Source organism: Phialemonium atrogriseum (genome assembly GCF_030411735.1).
Source record: "Phialemonium atrogriseum strain 8032-3 unplaced genomic scaffold QBC33scaffold_25, whole genome shotgun sequence".
Taxonomy (NCBI): Eukaryota; Fungi; Ascomycota; class Sordariomycetes; order Cephalothecales; family Cephalothecaceae; genus Phialemonium; species Phialemonium atrogriseum.
Window position 1 is genome coordinate 157,100 of NW_026848162.1, and position 13,725 is coordinate 170,824.

General features: G+C 55.7%; 6 protein-coding genes across 6 annotated transcripts; all 6 read right to left on the reverse strand.

Moving 5' to 3' along the window:
* Window positions 1-18: 18 nt before the first annotated feature.
* QBC33DRAFT_595502 (uncharacterized protein) lies at window positions 19-495 on the reverse strand (the record flags this gene model as incomplete). Its single annotated transcript, XM_060431832.1, has 1 exon — window positions 19-495. The coding sequence occupies one exon, from the start codon at window positions 493-495 to the stop codon at window positions 58-60; it is 438 nt and encodes a 145-aa protein (XP_060280458.1). The 3' UTR covers window positions 19-57.
* A 740-nt stretch (window positions 496-1,235) lies between these two features.
* Window positions 1,236-3,156, reverse strand: QBC33DRAFT_547582 (uncharacterized protein; the record flags this gene model as incomplete). Its single annotated transcript, XM_060428757.1, has 1 exon — window positions 1,236-3,156. A coding segment is annotated over exon 1 (1,396 nt), but the record flags the coding sequence as incomplete, so codon positions are not given.
* Window positions 3,157-3,867: 711 nt separating this feature from the next.
* On the reverse strand, window positions 3,868-7,062 carry QBC33DRAFT_202145 (ankyrin-2). Its single transcript, XM_060422596.1, has 3 exons — window positions 6,997-7,062; window positions 6,921-6,942; window positions 3,868-6,859 (listed from the first exon to the last, which is right to left on the reverse strand). The coding sequence occupies exon 3, from the start codon at window positions 6,847-6,849 to the stop codon at window positions 4,117-4,119; it is 2,733 nt and encodes a 910-aa protein (XP_060280460.1). The 5' UTR covers window positions 6,850-6,859; window positions 6,921-6,942; window positions 6,997-7,062; the 3' UTR covers window positions 3,868-4,116.
* On the reverse strand, window positions 6,875-8,176 carry QBC33DRAFT_595504 (uncharacterized protein; the record flags this gene model as incomplete). Its single annotated transcript, XM_060431833.1, has 5 exons — window positions 6,875-6,942; window positions 7,001-7,514; window positions 7,620-7,761; window positions 7,847-8,057; window positions 8,134-8,176. The coding sequence occupies 5 exons, from the start codon at window positions 8,174-8,176 to the stop codon at window positions 6,917-6,919; spliced, it is 936 nt and encodes a 311-aa protein (XP_060280461.1). The 3' UTR covers window positions 6,875-6,916.
* A 1,028-nt stretch (window positions 8,177-9,204) lies between these two features.
* QBC33DRAFT_457693 (MFS general substrate transporter) lies at window positions 9,205-10,668 on the reverse strand (the record flags this gene model as incomplete). Its single annotated transcript, XM_060424866.1, has 1 exon — window positions 9,205-10,668. One exon carries the CDS (start codon window positions 10,666-10,668, stop codon window positions 9,205-9,207), a length of 1,464 nt encoding a protein of 487 aa, XP_060280462.1.
* Window positions 10,669-12,147: 1,479 nt separating this feature from the next.
* QBC33DRAFT_202188 (SGNH hydrolase-type esterase domain-containing protein) lies at window positions 12,148-13,709 on the reverse strand. Its single transcript, XM_060422597.1, has 3 exons — window positions 13,357-13,709; window positions 13,206-13,296; window positions 12,148-13,103 (listed from the first exon to the last, which is right to left on the reverse strand). The coding sequence occupies exons 1-3, from the start codon at window positions 13,584-13,586 to the stop codon at window positions 12,258-12,260; spliced, it is 1,167 nt and encodes a 388-aa protein (XP_060280463.1). The 5' UTR covers window positions 13,587-13,709; the 3' UTR covers window positions 12,148-12,257.
* Between the last annotated feature and the right edge of the window lie 16 nt (window positions 13,710-13,725).

Sequence of the window (13,725 nt, forward strand, 5' to 3'; positions counted from 1 at the left end):
AACTTCGAAGTTTACAACTGCGTGACTGCATCCTCACTTTTGCCTCCACGTATCACCTCAGCCCTCCTTCTCCTTCTCCGCCAGATCCGGGGCACCCACATTCTGTACCCCTCCCAGCCTAGCCCGGCAGGACCCAAGTGCGTCCCCGAGATAGCCACGGAAGAGGACCAGAACCGGCTTCGTGTTCGACCCCACCCATTCGCGCCACACCCAGAACCACAACACCGAACAGAGAACCGTTAGCAGCCGGAGAGTTCTGTACCAGTTGATGTCTGGCTGCCCGAGAATGGCGTCGCAGACGGCCAGCCCGAAACCGCATAGAGCCGCGGCCTGGATGTAAGCGACGGCGACGGGGAGCCCGAGCGACAGGCTGAAGCGGAACAGCATTGCCGCGAAAGTTGGGGCATGGTCTGGCTTGGACGCTCTGCCGGTGTGCATGTTGACCACGAGTTCGATGTTGATCCGGGGGTCCCGGATGCTGATTGTGTAGGTCATTGTTGCGCTCGCGAGTTTGCAGTGGTATGGGGATGGTAACTGGCTTCAATGTCGTGGTTGATGGTGGGAACGGAGATCTGAAGTTGAAGTCAGGGTCTGCTTCTTTTATATGTAATTCATGGACGCAAAATGTCAGGTGGGTTGGGGTCTCCTCTGGGTCCATTGTGACGGGAAGCAAGTGCCATTGAACAATCACTTGTCTTTGATGAGAGCGTGGCTGAGGAAAGAGGTGACAAAGAGTAACGATTCGAATCCATTGTTTGACGGTGGTAAAATTAGAAACACAGTATCGTCTTTCTTCGATGTCTAAGAGGTCCCACTTCACCATCAAAATAACTTCCACCTTCAAAGTAATTACAGAGCAAATACCAGCCACATCGAGGTGATAGTATTGTAACTTTTAAGGTCCTCGTTGTCACTAATGAAACGGGGTCTAAATCCGTAGCAGCATGATATTTGACTCACAACTGGAGTATTACAAGAGGAGAGAGCCTGTAGAAGTATTGTGTTACCCAACCCACCCGCCACTCTTCGAATTGACTCGCTAGTCGAGAGCTTCCATCCACGCCAATACGTCGGCCGTGTTCCATACCGCAAGTATCAAGGATCCAGGCTGCTGAATATGCAGGGACCGTGGCTAGTATGGTTGGAGTCCTGTATGTAACCCCAGTCGCTTTCAGCTCCTCAGTCCAGGCCTCTTTTCCCGCCTTTCGGGAGATGGTAACAAAGGAAGTGCGCTTGGGTCTTTGGCAGTTCCAGTGATGCAAGGCATCGACATGGCGAAACGTGACGCCATCCACTCCTGGAAGGATAATGCGACTCAAGAGCAAGGTATGAACGTAGGGAGCTGATAGGTAGTTTGTCATACGAGGCACTGAGAATTATGTGGGAAAGAAATCCATGATGCGTTACCTGCGTTCTAAGCTGGACAGGGCGTTGTCATTGGGAAATGCTTGACATCTCGGAGGGGTTGTCACGCCGCGTAATGGTTGGTGACTCTTATGCTCTCCCCACGGACACCCAAGACTTTCGTGTCTAAAGTGACACAGAGACTTGCCTAGTATGGAACTCTGCATCAGACCAAGATGAGGGAAATCCCACAGAATGGCAAGGTGTGTGTGGCACTGGCCTGGTTAATGTAGCCTCATGAACAACCCCCAGTCTATTTACTGTCGATTCGTCAAATCAGAGTGAAGCTTTCCAACTCGTCAACATCACCGCTGAACCCAGCCATAGCCTCACCGTCCATGTAGATGCGTATATACGCATCCCCAATCAGTTCGTACTTGTCCCCCACCGGCTTAAGGATCACCGGGGTCTTGAACCCAAGCAACACACAAACGACATCACCCTCAAATACCCACCTGTTACTCGTGAGACCCATATACTTGAAAGTCGTTCCTTCCTCGGCGTAGGGGCCGCTTAACAACCCAGCCCGAGTAGGCTCAAAGATCATCGCCTCTCTCTCCGCCAGGGGCAACAGCATCTCACCAAGCCTGCGGTCTTGGATGTCGTCAAGTTCATCCATCTCGCCAAACACGTTCCTCTCCACGCGCTCCACAAGCTCAGGCCAGCCCCCACAGAGGAGAGTCATGGCGTAGGTCCGACGGTCGATATCTGCCGCAGCACAGGGCCACCGAATCTTCTCAAGCCAGCTCCTCGAGTGCTTGATGAAGTCGCTAAAACGGAAGGCCATTCTCTGATCACGCCCCAGATTGTTCATACGAGACTGCCGTATGACGCCAATGCGGACTCCTCGCGTCTCAAGCTGCCGCCCCGAGAAGCTGTAGAAGGCCGGAAACCCAGCGCTTGCTCGGAAGGTGTTGCCCAGTGCGCATTCGGACGTCGGCATGTTGTTTTCCTCGATCAGGCTGATGGCCCACGTAGGTATATCCAAGTCTCCACAGAGCTCAGTCTGGTCCCATTGGAATGGCCTCCACAGGATTCCGTCCAGGGCGCCGACCGACTCGATGATCTTCCTCGTGGCAGAGGCATACACGTCCCCCACGCTCGCCGAGTAATCCACATCAATGCACTCCTGAAGCTCCTCCGGCAGCAAGCTCCGGACGCCGAACAGCTTGTCCCTGAGATCCCTGCACCGCTTATTGTTCCCGAGATAGACGATGTGTTTCATGGCCGACAGATGGTCCTGCAGGGGGGTGAAATACAGCGTGAATAGCTCCACTCCCTTGAGCGCTGCTACCCTGATCTCCTCGTCAGGTGTGTCAAAGGTTGCCCAAAAAATAGCGTTGAGGAACCGGACCAAGCTGCCCATCACAATCGACGTCGATCCGCACATGAGCCTCACCCGCTTCGCATGCACGATTTCCTGGACAACCCACAGCCGCCTCCAATATTCCCTCACCAGCAGCCCTCTGAGAGGGTTGAACAGCCTCCCCGCATTCTCGCGCAGCATCCCTCTCATCCAAGACACATCAAACCGCCTCGCCTCGGCCTCCCGGACAATCGCCAGGAACCAGCCCGTCTCCTCCCCGGAGACGCCTAGGTAGCTCAACAACGGATCATCCAGGACGCCGAGCCAGCCGACGACCTCCCGTGCGCCGGCAAAGATGACGTGCATCTGCCGGACCTGCTCGCCGCGCTCGGCGGGGTTGGACTGGTCGATGCAGACGGCGTCGACCCACAGCCTGCGCCCCGCCGTCTCGGACCTCAGCTGCCTCAGCGCGGCGGCCAGGTTCGGCGTGACGTGGTAAGGCCGGCCGCCGAGGCTGATGGCGGCGGGGTCGTCCTGGCTGCCCCATACGTAGGACAGGGCTTCGTAGTCTGGGTTGGCGTCTAGGGAGGAGACTTCGAGACGGCAGTGAAGAGCGTCACCTGGCTTTCCTGGGAGGAGGGTGAGGATGCGGATATTGCGAGGGTTGAGTGGGGCGTATATCTCGCCGGCGGCGGGGATGTTGGATTGGACGAGCGGTTGGAGAGAGGCCATGGCTGGTGAGCTGGTGAGATTGAGGATGGAATGCGGACACGGTTGTGGAGTGCATGGGAATCTCTCGACAGAAGGAATTGGCGGCGGGAACAGCGGTTGGAGCCTGCTGGTGCCAAAATACAAACAATTCTTAAAATAACCCCGTCTACCCCTCAACGGTCCCAGTCCCAGCGGCATGCAAGACGACGTCACATGCCCATACCTTGCAGTCGGGAATCAAAGTTTCTCCCGCAGACTTGGCGCAAGGCACTGTCTCGCTCTCATTCGCTGCTGAAATGAAGATGCACAGGGGGGAAGCCGAAGCAGGGTTGAGAGAAGATACGAGCTGTTATCCATCCCTTATCATCCACCCCTGAGGGCCTGCCAATTTAGAAAGCCTGCCGCTTCCCCTCCTGGAGTGATGAGGGGGCCAAGGAGGCATCATGAGGTAGAGTCAGACCTAGATTGTGAGTGTAGAGAGCCGGGCCGCTGGCAATTGTCTCTGAGCCTGTCTTCTTGGCTCCTCGAGATTCGCATCTTTTTCTCAATCCATTCTGCAGTATCTATGTTTAGAAGACCCGGTGGATAACCTAACGCTGGTGAGCTTCAATTAATGTTCAGCGATCCGGATAAGCAGTGTCGGTGATGTTAAGTGAGAAAATAATGATTGTTTGGAACAGAGTCGCCCTCCTCATCTAAGCTAGCACAACTTTAGGATAGGGAGGCGGGAGAGCTCTGGTCCAGAAGTTGATCTCAAACTTTTCGTCCCTGTAAGACTCGGCCGTGCGGCCGAGGCGATCCTTGCGCGAGGGGTCCGCGCCCTTCTCCGTTAACAGGTCGACCACGGCCCAACTCTCAGTGCAGTATGCATAGTGGAGGGCAGTCCAGCCGTCCTTGTCGATGGCGTCGATGGGGGCGCCGCCGTCGACCAGCGGGCTGACGATGGCGGTGTGATTGCTCATGGATGCGTAATGCAGGGCCGTCCGGCCGAAGCCGTCCCTGTTGTCCCGCGGCGCCCCCTTCTCGACCAGCAGCCGCACCGCCGCGGCGTGGCCAGAGCTGGCGGCGTACTCGAGCGGGCCGCGGCCGGACTCATCGCGTGCTGCCATGTCCGCTCCGCGCTCAATCATGATCCTTATCATGGACTCGCGCCCATCCTCCCGTGAGGCCACGATGAGAGGGGTTTGCCCGTATTTGTCCTTTGCTCGTAGCACCACTTCCCTCGCCTCTGTCAGGATCTCGATCACCTTGTCGTGGCGATTCCGGGTCGCCAAGTGTAGCGCCGTGGCCTGGTCTTTGTCTCTAGCCACTATATCTACGCCCCCGTGGTCCATGAGCCACCCGACGACCTCCGCGTTGTTGTTGAAGGCAGCGATATGAAGAGCCGTCTTTCCATCGGCCTGCCGTCCGTTCGGGTCTGCTCCCCTCTCCACGAGGATCTTGATGATATCCAAAATATCCCTCTCTGCCGCTATGTGCAGTGGGGTCTGTCCCAGCTCGTTTCGAGAGTCCAGGCTGGCTTTGGCGTTGAGAAGCTGCATGACCACCTCGTTATGTCCTCTTTCTACAGCGAGATGTAGCGCCGTCTGTCCATTGGGCGTTTTGGCGGCGACGTCTGCATTTTTAGCAAGAAGGATCTCAACAACCTTCACGAAGCCGTTCATCGAGGCGATATGTAGCGGCGTGAAGCCTTTGCTGTCCTTGACAGTTGCGTCGATACCAATCTCAAGAAGCAGTTCGATCATGCTATATCCCTTTTCGCACGCCTCCAACAACACTTCTGTCTGGTTCTGGAGGTTTAATAGCAGTAGGCGAACCATTTGGTCGCAATTAGGGTAGAGTCCGTTGCCGTTCTTGTCAATCGCGATGGAGAGGAGATCGTGATCGACAGGGGCACCATAGAATATCACCAACCGGGCAATGTCCAAGTAACCCCGCTTTATAGCCAAGCTGATGGGAGTCTCGTGTTCGTCGTCCCAGGTGTCCACTCCGACACCGTCTAGGAGTGCTTGAAGCACCTGACCGATGAGACCCTTCGATGATGCGGCATGCAGCCTGAATGGCTCGTCGAACCCTCTGAGTCGATCTTTGTCGTCGATAGACGTGGAAATGCTCGATTCCATGAAGTCAATCGCGAACTGATCCATGGCTTCTTTGGCCTTCAATGTAGACGCGGCATGTGGCCCCATAGCATTTGACAAGATCTCGATCAGACGTGTAAAGGTACGGCCAGCTTTCGCCCAATGCTCTTCGCAGCTCTGAGTCTTCGCTCTATCCCGGCACACATAAATGAGGCGCGTAAATGTGTTGTCGAGTGTATCGACTGTGTCTCCTTTGGCTTTGGCTATTGCAACGATATCCTCGAGGACGTCGAACGGGCCTGGCAGTATACTGGCGTCATTCAGGGCAGGCACGGCGAGCCTATATGAATCTTCGATGGAAACGAGGCCGCTCTGTTGCAGTGCGTCTGCAAGCCCCCGTACAGCATTATTTACCAGGAGGAACTGGCCAGGACTCGTCCCTGGAGTGACCCTCGTTGCTCCATCAAGCTCCTGGACACATGCTATCGTACTCTTGATGAAGCACCCTAAGAGAAACTGGCCGCACATCCTCGGCAAACTGTCGTTAGTAACGGCTGCGAGGAGTCCCGCTTCTTTCAAATCCGCGGCCCGGGTCCTCCACTGGGACCCGTCGACATCGAACACTCGGCTTTTGTCAACGAAGCGGAGGGCGCAGTATGACTCTACGTCGTCTATTCGGATCCCGTCTGTGCCACGGTGTATCCACCAGTCGTAGACAATCTGATTGAGGGGGGTATTAGGGCCGATAATCCACAAGTTTCGCGACTGGGTCGACGTTTGCGAGAAGTGCGACATCCACAGAGAGAGTGCGGCCTCGACTTCTTCACTCTGCACTCGCCATCGCGTCCACTTGTCTTCGGATTTGGATCTTCTCAGAACGATCTTCAGCTTGCCCCGAAAGTCCTTCTCGTCTTTTGCGACCGCCACTCCTAGATTCCACTCGAATTCTGCCTTCTGTTGGAAACTCTGTTTTATGGTAACGTCTCCATTCGGATTGTAAACGTGATTTAGCACCGCTTCCATAGCCTGGGATACCTGGTCGACCACCTGGGCACATTCGCTTGACCACCCCGAGAGTTGCCCTAACCTGATCCGCGTCTGCAAGACCCGAGTGGCAAGACGTGAGGTATCCTGGGACAGCGCTTGTATCAGACCTTGTGTTGAATGGGGGGTGAGAATCCTCCAGTCCTGGCATCCGTTGATGATCTTGGCCATGGCGTCCAGCTCATATCCCCGTGGCAGCTGACTCGTTCTCGGCATCATGGAAATCTTTCGATAGATGGCAAGTCTCACGATAACCATGATTCCGGTTGCCAGCAGCTGTGCAACTGACGCAGACCAGTGCATCTCCCGAACTCTGGTTAATTATATAAAATTAACAAAGGCGATCACGACTAGCTAGGTAGGTGGAGACTCACCCGACAAATTGAAGTACAAAGCCTTATGAAACATTAATTAGCAGAGGAAGGCTAAAAGGGCGGTCATCTTTCTAACTTACTGATTATGGTTAAGCTTGATCCAAGTAGCGTCCAGATCTCCAACCTCTTGGTATTCGCGATTTTCCGCGATGTCCTTATCCGTTGTTGATGGTGCGTGTCGTGGATAACGAAGGACCCAAAGTCCTGGTCTCCAACCAATTTACCCCGTTGCAACCATACTATGCGGAGTGCCTGTTTCTTCGGACAAGTGGCCTCCCACACCTCTTCCTCCGTACTATTTTCGACCACGAGCGCACAGAGGAAGGTCCCTAGCATCAGCCCCATAGTCCCCACGACAGTCAACGGGAGCGCGTCCCCATTCACCTTCACACCTCGTGTAACATTTAAACGGTAGGTAATGAGCCCGTCATAGACCAGAACTCCTGCCTGGAGGACCATCCCAATCGCCGCGGCAATCATCAGTTCCCAACCACGGACGATACCGCCGGATACGTTCAGAACAATATTCGGCGGCGAGGCAGAGAATCTCCTGGATACTTCGATATCGGCATTGCTCGATGCGAGGCTCTCTTCCTCTTTATCTCTATCGAACGAGTCGTGGCGGTCGTGCGTGGCCTCGCCACGACCAGATGCGAGCACAAAAAGACCACTCTTTTTAGCCGTGTCGAGAGTGTCGACTAACTTGTCCCCGTCTGTGCCGTCGTTGCAAAGGTTCGCCTCGTCGGGGCTGCGATATATCAACTCGATAATCGACGGGCTTCCAACGACGCGGACGATCCCAGCGCCATTCCATAGCTCGCAAACATCCGAAGAAGTAGAGCTATTAGGGAAGAGGCGTCAGTATTACCAGGCAGCAACGTTCTCTGACATACACCAGAAGGCATCTTTGATATGCAATTGCTCACCTCATTAACTCGAGCTCCACATCTGCATCGGGTTCTCTTGCTCGTCCAACAATTGCCTTCAGCCATCGACTCCCACCAACCCTAATAGCAGAGACCACGGCCGTCAAAATACCAATCGGCGCGCAGGCGAATATCAGGCCCTCTATCCATGTGGTGCTGTGACTCAGATACTGGATTGCGACCCGCTCCCCGAAAAGAGTCAGAAGGGGACCTACCATCATTAGTTCGCTGATTCGAATAGACGAATATATCCAAAGGCAGCAGCACTGGGAATGACGGTGACGAACCTAAATCACTGAACAGGTTGTTTGCGAAGTCCGTTCCGTCCATCGCCCGCACATAGTTCGGAAACGCCCAGATCAAGGCTAAGATCAGCCCAAACATGTCAAATACTTGCGAGCTCGAAACTAGACGATACCAGTGAGACATTGAGGTGTCGAGCGCGGACATGAGCCTCGCGGGTGATAGATAAGTGAGATGCGCCGACAGTGACTGCTGCAATGTCAATTGTGTCCATAAGCTGGCCAGCTCGACACAGCCTGCATAGCTGAATGCCCCAAAAAGAAGCGCGGTTGGCGTGAACAAACCGGAGAGCGACAAGACAATCCGGCGTGCATATTACGTCATGCCAAACGATAGCTAAACCAATAAAGTAATTCGTATCTTCATTGACACCCACCAACATTCTGCAGCTTGCCTAGGAAGCGACAGTAGACGTGCCATTGGCTTACTTGGACCGGGCATCAACCAGAAGCAAATTTTCAGCCTGCGCAGCGCAGCGGCAGGCGTTTGTCAACGTGGCAGATGATGCGATGAGCCCGCCTATTAGAAGCACAACAAAAAAAGGTAGTTTATTGGGGAATCCAGTGTGTGTTCCGTCTTGGTCCGCAGAATGTGGGATTATCCGACTCCCCACTCCAACCTGGAACTCTTTGATGCCAGTGACCTCTCACTCGTTGGTAACACCCAGGCAGGCGCCCAGTGGCCTGTGGCCTGGCCTGTGCGCTAGCGCGGGTCAGTCAAAGCCTACGCACCCTCTGCGTAGAAACCACCGAATATCATCACCACTTTTACTTCGTACAATATCACTAGATTGCTATTAAAGTAGCCCCCTGCCAACGCGCCAACTGCATCCACAGCAGAGACTTAAAGCCCTGCCGCGACCCAAGTATTGCAAACCTTACGACGCATCCAATACCTAGTGCAGGTGTGGCAGACTTGGACATTCGGACTGACCATGGCTGAACAAATCTTGGACAAGTGTCCGCTTGAATACGAGTCAAGTTGACAATCCATAGGGCCAAGTCGCAGATAAAGGCAAAGACAAAGCCCAACCAGTAGTCCTCCCCCCCTTCAAGCTACCTCTCCCGCACGCCAGCCTGCTCCCCATCACTGTCCTCCTCATCAGCCTCCCCTCTCTCCTCAGCCGCCTCAACAGGCTCATGCCTATGCAGCTTGATATTGATAAACATAGCAAACAGGCCCAAGTCATACGCCAGCCTCAGCGCCCCCGCCGCCACGTACGCGACCCAGAAGCGGCCGCCGCCAGCGAGCACGCCCGTGACCGACGGCCCCGCGGTGGCAGCCAGGGTGCGCAGCATGCCCGTGACGCCCATGACGGCGGTGCGCTCCTCGGGGCGCACGACGGCGGCGATGAGCGCGGACCGCGGCGCCTGGTCCATGTTGTTGAGGCCGACGCGGACGAGCAGGAGCGCGAAGGTGAGCGGGACGGTGCGCGGCAGCGGGAACAGCAGGACCGCGGCTGAGGACGGGATGTGCGTGAAGACCATGGTGTTGACGAGGCCGATGCGGCGGGCCAGCGGCCCCGCGAAGATGGTCGAGCATGAGGAGAGGAGGTAGCTTGCCGACACGACGTCGCCGAGGGTCGATTTGGGGAGGTGGAATTTCTGGTCCATGTAGTAGGTCGTTAGGGACATGCTTACCATGCCGTCGGCGAGGGAGTCGACCATGAGGAGGAACCACAGCGCGTACATTATGGAGCGCGTCTCGAGGGATATCTGGCCAAACCGGCTCCTCTTGGCTGGCGGTGCGTCGATGTCTCTGGCCTTGGGAGTCCCCGGCGCATCTAGGGGCTCCTCTGTAGAGCCCTCAAGCAGGGGTTCTGACTCAAGTTGATCTGGTATAGGAGCAGGCCCTTTCGTCCCTCTGAGCTCGCACCTCTCCGACAGCAGCATGTTGGAGAGGAGGTTCGTCGCACCCATCACGCCGTAGATCCAAAAGCACGCGTGATACGCGTCAAGCAGCGTCCAGCCATCCCGAGCACGCAGCGCCTCGACGATGCGGCCGGACATCTCGGTGCCGACGGCGGATCCGAGGCTGGCGGTGGTCACGTACCACACGAGCACGTCGGGGCGCGTGGTCGGGGTGGTCAGCTCCGACAGGGTGGACTCCTCGATGGCGCGGAAGGGCCCAAAGTCGCCGCCGGTGGCGCTGATGACGCCGACGACGGCCGCGAGCAGGAGGACCCAGTAGTTCTCGCACAGGGCGAAGGCGGTGCCGGACATGATCATCAGGACCGCGCCGACGGCAAGCGTGCGGCGGCGGCCGACGTGGTCGGCGACGAGGGTCAGGGCGAGAGACAGCACGACGTCGCCGGCGAGGGTCAGGGTCATGAACAGGCCGATGTGCGAGTCCGAGACGCGGAGCTCGGCGAAGAAGAGCGCGAGGATCAGCGAGATGGCGCCGTGCGCGAACATGCGGCACGTCCGGCAGAGGATGATCAGCCAGGCGTCGCGCCCCGTCGAGTAGACCGAGCGAAGGCCCGATTCGTGGAAGACATATCTGCCGAACTTTGAAATCATCGCCGAGAGATCCCAGGGGGGGGTGAAGGGCGGTTGCGGGTGAAGTGAGTGACAGGGCAAGAAGGTGTCGCCTTGACGTTTACAGAAAGAAAAAGATCCAGGCTACGGGCCGATAGATCCGACCGATCTCCGAATGGCGTCACCGGATTGATTTTGCTCATCGGCCTGCTTTTTCGGCGCGGAAATTAGCAACTCCTTCCGAACATGCCTTCGCCGGACCCGCCGCCCCGGATTATGAGGACCGAGGGAGGCTATTGGGTATCGGGGAGTCGAAGGTGGTATTCGCGACCAAAGATGCAACCTTCCGCCTGCACATGACATTCACGTGACCTGCCTCGTTTCTCAAGACTAACCTCCTGGTGCTTGCATTTATGTCTTAGATCTTTATTTTGCACGCCGCCCTCCTGGAGTGTGTGATTGGGGACTCACTGCCAGGATATAATAAAGATCATGAGGCTTCCAGGCATTGAACGCCGAGTCTCCCAAGCTCTGTCAAGAGACGGATCTTCCGTTCTTGGCATGATATCGTTTTTATGAGCTGCTCTTTTTCTGGATATCAGCGTATGGTGCCTTTATGATTGAGTGGTTATTTGTATATCAAACATACGGGTTTTATTTCCTGTGGCTTGGCCGCCATAAGGTGCTCATAGGAGATTTGTAAATAGCTGTGGGTGGAGCGGGTTCTGCGTGCGCAACGGCATCTGCATACAGCCACCGAGGGCGTGGTCTCAGGCGCAGGTGAAGGATTCAGGAAAGGGGTAAGCGAAATAAGGACGTCCTCAGGGTGCTGGAATGCTGTGGGCCCTGAAGGATCATGTCACATCATCGGCTTCACCGGATCCCGAGTACAGAATATATAAAGACTAGAGGATACCTGTTCTTTAACTTCAGTCTCGATAGTATGCTATGAATTTAAGCGATATGACCAGTTGTGCAGGGTGACAGGTGTCTTGTGCGCGATGAGATACCGAAAATAGATGGTGTAGGTTTCTCACTTGGTGATGTACTTTACTCAATCATCTGTTCCCATAGCGGACCCCTCAGTCTCGGATAGCTGATTCCAGGCTCGTCAGGGAGCCATGGTGGATTGATTCCAGCCTCACCATCCTCCCACATTGGCTGGCTTAGTGTTTGGCCTCTATTTCGTTGCCGTGCTAATGAGAGAGTCGATTCACTTAGAAATTACTTCGAAGTATCCGAATCCGTACATACCGACTCCAAACCCAAATCATCAGACAGGCCCATAAAAACCAGCTGCTTTTTGTAATCTTGGCGCCCATCTTGACTTCGGGTAAAGGCTAATAGGACATCAGTATAACGTTTAGGCCTCTGGGATGGGGTCCTTCGTCACTTACCGTGGTGACTTGCATTGGGTCCAGTTCGAGAATGACAAACGTGGGAAGTCTAAAGCCACCCTATTGGTCGGTCCAAGTTGACCTGAGGAAGCCCCGGACCCAAAACTGGCGCCTTGGCAAGTCAGGAGTGAAGTAACCTCATTTCTGACAATCAGATTGGGTTCCAGGCCTGTCACGTAGTGGAAGAAAACGAAGCCAAACACGTGAAACCGGGCAAACGCAGCGCATGCAATGCTAACTATATTTCTGGCTAACTGAACGCATCGCTCGATGTATGCGTGGCTGGCCCGATGATGAGGGAAGCTCAGGTAATGACGGGAGCTCTGATAGAGAAGGAAGTTCAGATAGGGCAGGAAGCTCGGGTAGAGAGGGGAGCTCTGGCAAAGAAGGAATCTCTGGCAGGGAAGGGAGCTCCGAGAAGGAAGAAGCAAAGAAATCCAAGAACAGGAAAGTAAAGACGGCCATGTATAGCCAGACCAGCCAGCAGGACCCCCCAGACTTCCCAGGCCCGTGGCCCCATGTCAGCCACCCCCCGCAGGTGCTGGCGGCGCTGGCGTCGTCGTCGTTGACGGCGGGGGTGTCCTTGGGCGGGGTGAGGAAGCCCCTCCGCTGGGCGATATTGATGGCGCGCAGCCAGACGGCGGCCATCTTCTTGTGGCCGCCGTCGTTGGGGTGGATGTCGTCGTCGATGTCGCCGCCCGTGCCGCCGCTGTTGTCGACGGTGATGAGCGTCATGTTCGGCGGCTGCATGTCGGCCAGCACGATCTTCTGGCCGCTGCTGCGGCGTGCGCACACGAGGTCGCGCAGCTGGGCGTTGATGGTCGGGCCGTTGACGGCGGCGTTGCGGTTGATGTTCTTGGCCGGGAGAAGGGTGGACAGGACCACGGTCACGCCGGGGATCTCCGAGTAGAGCCGGTCCAGCAGGTGGCCCATCCTCTTGCCGGCGTTCAAGATGTCAAGGTCCTGGATGGCATCGTTGGTGCCGGCGTGGATGAGGACAATGTTGGGTTGGTACCGGATAGACAACCCTGCAGCATTGTAGACATCATCGATGACGTCGCCTGGATGGGCTTCCACATTCTGCGAGGAGGGAGAAGTTCGTTACTTGATGGTCTGGGGGCAGGATAGGAGAGGAGAGACTAGGTAGGCGTCTCGTGGCCAAGATCATGAGAGTTGGCATACATTGTCAGGCATGCTGCCCGCCTTCTTGGAGCCCACCATGTTGACTTTCCATGAGGCCTGAGCCAGGGAATCCCTGAGTGGCTTGCGGAATCTAAGGTGGCGCAGGGTCAGCCGTTGGTCATTGCGCTCCAGGAATGGAATAATAACTCACCCATTGCCGCTGATGGAGTCGTACCCGTAGACGATGGATGCGCCCAAGGGTAATATGCGAGCATAGAAGTCTGGAGCAGAAGGCGCGGAAGTGTCATTCATGAGGAGCAAGTCGCGGGCAACGACTGATGCGAAATTGAAGTCATCGTCAGCAGCGCAAGGATGCTGGGGCGCAACGTTGGCAGCGAAGCCAAAGCCAAGGCAAAAGCAAAAGCAAAAGATTGAAAGCATGTGTCGGGCGCCCAGAGGAGCAACAACAACAACAAAAACAACGAAATGTCCGAATTAATTATCGTGAGTGTGTGTCGATCAGCGTCGATCCGGGGTTTCCACTCCATATGTATACTGGTTACTGTGCGGCACAGTCCTG

Excerpts from the sequence above, each read along its gene's own strand:
- QBC33DRAFT_202145 (XM_060422596.1), bottom strand. The coding sequence starts at position 6,849 with ATGCACTGGTCTGCGTCAGTTGCACAGCTGCTGGCAACCGGAATCATG.
- QBC33DRAFT_202188 (XM_060422597.1), bottom strand. The coding sequence starts at position 13,586 with ATGCTTTCAATCTTTTGCTTTTGCTTTTGCCTTGGCTTTGGCTTCGCT. Across the intron at positions 13,297-13,356 it reads GACTCCATCAGCGGCAATGG|ATTCCGCAAGCCACTCAGGG; the intron begins GTGAGTTATTAT and ends GCGCCACCTTAG. Across the intron at positions 13,104-13,205 it reads CGGGCAGCATGCCTGACAAT|AATGTGGAAGCCCATCCAGG; the intron begins GTATGCCAACTC and ends CCCTCCTCGCAG.